The sequence below is a fragment of the Triticum urartu genome, chromosome 7, assembly GCF_003073215.2.
Source record: "Triticum urartu cultivar G1812 chromosome 7, Tu2.1, whole genome shotgun sequence".
NCBI lineage: Eukaryota > Viridiplantae > Streptophyta > Magnoliopsida > Poales > Poaceae > Triticum > Triticum urartu.
The window spans coordinates 569,711,106-569,717,050 of NC_053028.1; the positions used below are offsets into that span (position 1 = coordinate 569,711,106).

Below are 5,945 nucleotides of genomic sequence, written 5' to 3' on the forward strand. Positions count from 1 at the left end.
TGAGCTAGGAGGTTTGGATAGCCGATTTGGCAGGGCAAAAATGTTTCTTTTTTGCATATAGATCGTCGAATGAATACTTTTGAGATCAGACGCATGTAAAAAATAGGAACATCCGCCGCCTTTTGGTTGCAATCGAACACTATTAACATCACACTTTAATTTTTTCTCATATTGCTATGCATTTGAAATGGAATTTATGGGACTAGACGGACTTTTAGGAGATCAGGGAGAATGGCCGGCTCTCGTAGGGGACGGCGTTGGAGATGCCTCGTTCGTGGCTGTCCTGTCGAGCCAAACGTGATTGTTTTGATCCAACGTTCACATTTCGCACAGACCTGCCCCACGCCACACCCGCACAGTTCAAACAGAGAAGACCAGGCCGGCCCCACACGTCACAGACCCACGGACTGCGGCACATAAATCCATCCCTAGGCCCGTACATACCCACCCCTACGCCGCCGCTGTGCAGGGCAGGGGGGCAGCACATCACATCACATCAGAGCAGCCAGACAATTCAAACCGCACCGGGGAGGGCTCCACGCTCCCTCACACCCACGCCGCGCTGCTTCCGGATTCGACTCGTTCCAATCCCCCACCGGTCCAAAATCGCACCCAGAAAGGCCTCGAATCCGAATCCACCCGTCGCGATTCAAACCAGGCCACCCCCCGCTTCTCTCTCCCCTCCCCTCCTCCCCCTGCTCGCGCAGCGCGGCGCCGCCGCCGCCGACTCCTCCTCGCCGGGGCCGCGGGAGCGGCGGGCGATGGAAACCCTAATGGTGGACCGCGTCCACAGCAGCCTCCGCCTCTTCATGAACCGCAACGCCGTCTTCCTCTGCGAGCGCCTCTGCGCCCAGTTCCCCGCCGAGGTACCGCCCCGCTCCCCCCTCCCCCCTTCCCCCCATCCGGGCAGGTAGGCGTTAGATCGGGCGTTGTGCCGGTGTGCGGCTGCGGCCTCACTGCGGGTTTCGCCTGCGCGGTTCGGTTTAGCGTTTATTTTTGTACTCCCGAGGGCCGCGTTAGCTTGGGCGGTGGGATTCGGGCTAGGGTTTACCGAGTCTGAGCATGAACATCTTAATCTAGCTGTCTGGGAAAATTGTTTGAATTCGTTTGTAACTGGAGCAGCGCATATGATTTCTCAACAGTTAATGGAGAATTTATGCTGTCGTTTCGCATCCTGGAAGGGAACTGTTTCACAGTTCACTTAGCCGATTTTAGGGGTGAATAGATACAATAACGTGTTATGCTCTATGGTGAATTTTCCCTTGTGTAAATCTCTAGGTAGCAACTGTAGAATTTTTGAGCTATCTAGTAGCTTAGATCAGCTACTATTATATATGATCCATCTTTTTCTGTTCTTTTAGTAACTGCAGCATGTGTGCTTAGTTATTTATTTGCATTTCCTGCAGTAGTTTTCAGGAACTCCAGTAGCCAGGTTTATGTAAATCAAATATTAGAGTTTCTGGTTTTTGGTCTTTATTGTGTATCGCATTAAAATTTTAGCAGTGATGAATCTGAAGCTAGTTGAGACATACACAATGGCCTGACATTAGCTGACTCTCTATTGCACGATCTAGAATATTTGCTAATGTGGAAGAGAGGGGAGTAGGAGAGAGAGAGAGGGTACAATGGACTCTTAGAGCCTGTTGGATTCTCTTCACTCTGCAACTCCCCTCCTGGAGTGGCACATAACGCTCTAACTACATGTGAGTTGGAAGTGCGGAGCAGAGTGGGCTGCAGTTTGATTTCGCGGAGCGTAGGAGCGCGGGCTGCATGCTCCCATCTCCACTTTGTAACAAAAAATGAGATGAACAGACAAAAGCAGATCCAACAATGCCAAAATTTGAGAGATAGCACCCTTTTTCTCAAGAGATATATACCAAAATCATTTTCTAAATCAGTTTGCAGGTGTATATTGTACTAAATGTGCTTGGCCTTTCTCCTGTGTACAGACCAATGTGCAGTTGCTAGCGACTTGCTACCTTCACAACAACCAGCCCTATGCTGCATACCACATTTTGAAAGGTAATACCATTTTTCTGTTTTAGTTGCCAAATTGTTTTTAGTGCTTTTGTGGTCAGCGTTTCCTATATGCTATGTAGGTAAGAAGCTGCCGGAGTCTCGATACTTGTTTGCTATATCATGCTTTCGAATGAACCTACTGCGGGAAGCTGAAGAAACTCTGTGTCCAGTCAATGAACCAAATGTTGAGGTATATAGCATGGTTGTGAACATGATGTGTTTCCCGTGCTTCTGAAAGTATCTCATGCAGTGATCGTAGATTTGTCATAAGTTTGCCCCAAAACTCGAGTTCCGTTCTGAACTAGGGGTACCATGAAACGTTACTGGTTCTAAGAAAGAGCATCTGTCCCTGCTGTCTCGTAATTTCCAGAACTGGAACTAGAAAAATTGATCTATTGTGTTTTTAACGATTTATGCACTAAGAATTTTAAAGCCTATAATCTAGTACTACCTCCGTTCCAAAATAATTGAATTTCTGGGTTTGTCCTAAAACTTGTTTAAGTCTGACTAAGTCTATAGAAAGATATATTAACATCTGGAACATCAAATTAGTCTCTTGAGATTCTTTATATGAAATATATTTTTGTACTATGTGTATTTGGTGTTGTGGATCTTAGCACATTTTTTTTACAGAGCTAGTCAACTTAAGCAAGGATGACTTAGGAAAAACCTAGAGCTTAACTTATTTTGGAATGGAGGGAGTACATTCCAAAAGTTACACTTGAAGAACATTAGACCCTTTTGATACTTATTATTGCCTGTTGAAGCAATTGTACCAACTATGCCATAAATGAAAATTAGTTGTGTAATGTTATATTGATCCCTTTTAGTTATTACAAATCGTGGATATGATAGATTCTGTACCAGATAAACATTGACAGTGTGTGATTAATACTATTACTTGACACTGCATGGGATGGTGCAAACTGCCCAGACATTCTTTTCCTTCTCTTATATTGGGGCATGACATTTTTCTAAGATTGCTGGCGAACTATTTTATTCTACAGGGGTGAAGTAATGGCTAGTGAATAGAAAAAGCAGTCACATCTTTGCCTGCTTTATATTTTGGGCCACATTGTTAATTACGTTGTTTTACATCCTGTGTATAGGTTCCAAGTGGTGCGACAGGACATTACCTTCTTGGACTAATTTACAGGTCCGTTATTCATGGGAGAACTGAACTGTGTTCCGTGTGTTTTGATTTGTTAGACATGGTTCATTGTATATACCTCACCCCCCCTGTAGGTACACTGGCAGAGTGGCAGCTGCAGCCGAGCAATTCACACAAGCTTTGACTCTAGATCCTCTTTTGTGGGCGGCATATGAGGAATTGTGTATACTAGGTTGGTGCATTAGACATCCATAACTGGAATTTTATAATAGGTCTATTCTTCTGTTTGATTAGAAGTCCTCACAAGTCACAACGAAGTTTTTGTTTTTTTAGGTAAGTTTTCGTTTTGTTTGGGAGTTAAGAATGGAAAATACAATGCAGATTTTCCAAAGAACCTTCTGAAACATTGCATTGTCAGTGTCTGTCTTGCCTGTACCCTAACATTTGGAAATATGGGGAATCTTGTGTATCAGAACGTTTGAGTGTTGCTGCGATAAATTCTGCAAAAAAAAAGTTGCAGTGCATCCAACCATTCTCGATTAGCTTCATGTTATCAGTAAATAGATATTCTTTTTAATCATTATGCAGAATATTACCATTGCCACTGTACTCATTATATGCCTAGTGTGCTGCATGCATCCCTATCTCATCATCTCACATTTCACTTGTGATTTATACAATGGCTAAATATTCATTGGCCTCACCCTCTCTAAAAATATAATTTACACGTTATAAACATAGACTGAAAGTGTGTTACCATCTTGTAGGAGTTGCTGAAGATGCAAATGAATGTTTTACGGAAGCAACTGCCCTACGTCTCCAGCAGGAACAAACATCTACATCAAATCTGGAGAAGTCAAACTTTGTCAATGAAAATCGAGTTCTATCTCCCAATGTATCAGCAAGCCTTGTGGATATCAGCCCTAAGCACATAAAACAATTGCCTGCTAACAACACAGCTGAAGTGCCTGGTTATCCTCATCTAAGAGCAACCGCATTGCATGTGCAGAACAGTGTACAATCTAATGTAGGACAGTTTGACAGTCCATCACCAACTGTAACACAGGTTAGTAGAACCTAACTGATTCTCTGCTCTCTAGGTTATCTGGCAATATAGAGTTGTACCAATGCTTATAATCAATGGTTACAGGAAGCATCAGCCTTAATGTCTTATGCTTCGCATTTGGTGACACTGGCAAAATGTCTTATGTTAAGCAGCCAAAAAGTCTCCAGAATCTTCCTATTTGATCTATTCACAGCCTTTTCGGTTCATTTTTCCATTGCAACATGTTATCATTCTGGTTAACAAAGCCCAAGAAATTAAATAGCTGTGATGCTTAGCACATATTACTATTTTCATATCAGTTTAATAATTTTTCGGAGAAGAGATAATAGTGTAGTAAAGCTGTGTACTATAGACCCAAAGTGGTTGGACCCAAAGTCCTGTAAACAGCCTCTTACAGAAATGTAGGGAAAGGCTGTGTACTATAGACCCAAAGTGGTTGGACCCAAAGTCCTGTAAACAGCCTCTTACAGAAATGTAGGGAAAGGCTGTGTACTATAGACCCAAAGTGGTTGGACCCTTCGCTGGACCCTGCGCAAGCGGGAGCCACATGCACCAGGCTGCCCCTTTTTTTTCTTTTTTTTAAACTGATAATAGTGTAACGTTATAACAACTTGGAATTAGTGTTTGGACACCTAGTTCCTTCATTTTTAAGATTTAGTTCGTAACCTGTCTGACTTGTCTCTATGGCTGAGTTGTGTTTTACTTAATATCATTTGACAGACTTCTGGCATCGTTCCACCACCACTCTTTAGGAATCTCCATGCCTATCAGAATACAACAAGTGGTGATGCTCCGGCCAAACCAAAGGTTAATGCAGTGAACCAACCACCTAGAAGAAAATACTTGGATGAAGCAAGGCTGAAGAAGGTTGTTGTTTCATCAACTGAACCTGTTATCTGATTTTTATTTGTTCCTCTTGTCCTATATGTGGAACTGCTAGAGGTTTTTCTTACTGTGGGATATCAGATACACCTCTTTTTGCATTTTAATAAAAACACAGTAGGCCCCTCCCCGTCAACTCTTCTCTGAAAAGGATATGGTGCTGGAGTAAATGCACATTGGCTGATCATGCTTTATGACATGCTGCCATTTTCCAGTTGCCCAACTGGTGGTGCCTGCTTCAGTATTAATTGTGAACATTGTCTTCACCTCCTGGCTGTTCTAGCCTGTAAAATTCCAGTCATGGTCATCTATATGAAGATTCAGGATGCTGTATCCTTGCTGTGTAGTGTACCAGCAAGTAGCTAGTACCAGTGAATCCACAGTACGCTTGGTTGCAGCTGGGTTGCAAATTCCCTTACCTTTAAAGTACTACCCTGATGATGCTTGTCTACCTGCTAGATTTTTGCCTGAGTTTCTGTTTATCCGTTCTTTTCTTATCCTCTTCGCATTCCAGTATTGCTGTATAGTACGATAATAGCTGGTGGTATTAAGAACTGAAAAGATTGCTATAATCTAATATTTTCTGTTATGTTATCATTTTGTTGCTATAAGTTCCTCTATGGTGTAATACTCGGTGGATGTGAAACTGGTTAATCTGCACTACTGTGCATTGAAGATCTTTCCTCAGTAATATTTTTCTTTTCTCATTGCCGTCTGTTAGAATAACCCATGCAATCTAACGTAGGGTCATTTTTTGTTGTTGTTATGTAGCTTTCAGGTCTGGCTGTACACCCTCTTTTCTATTACTTCTGCTAATAGTCAGCACATTCTTTAATTTACATCTCATGCTTCATTTTTTTGCTTATG

General features: G+C 42.5%; 1 protein-coding gene across 1 annotated transcript; it reads left to right on the plus strand.

Moving 5' to 3' along the window:
- Nucleotides 1–472: 472 nt before the first annotated feature.
- LOC125523522 (cell division cycle protein 27 homolog B-like) lies at nt 473–5,926 on the plus strand. The gene is made up of 7 exons (XM_048688551.1): nt 473–866; nt 1,950–2,022; nt 2,100–2,209; nt 3,129–3,175; nt 3,265–3,362; nt 3,898–4,196; nt 4,917–5,926. The coding sequence occupies exons 1-7, from the start codon at nt 762–764 to the stop codon at nt 5,094–5,096; spliced, it is 912 nt and encodes a 303-aa protein (XP_048544508.1). The 5' UTR covers nt 473–761; the 3' UTR covers nt 5,097–5,926.
- The last annotated feature ends 19 nt before the right edge of the window (nt 5,927–5,945 follow it).

What these genes read in the sequence shown, in the direction of transcription:
- LOC125523522 (XM_048688551.1), top strand. Translation starts at nt 762, where the DNA reads ATGGAAACCCTAATGGTGGACCGCGTCCACAGCAGCCTCCGCCTCTTC. An exon ending in GCGCCCAGTTCCCCGCCGAG is followed by an intron (nt 867 to 1,949) that starts GTACCGCCCCGC and finishes TCCTGTGTACAG; the next exon opens with ACCAATGTGCAGTTGCTAGC. An exon ending in CTTCTTGGACTAATTTACAG is followed by an intron (nt 3,176 to 3,264) that starts GTCCGTTATTCA and finishes CCCCCCCTGTAG; the next exon opens with GTACACTGGCAGAGTGGCAG.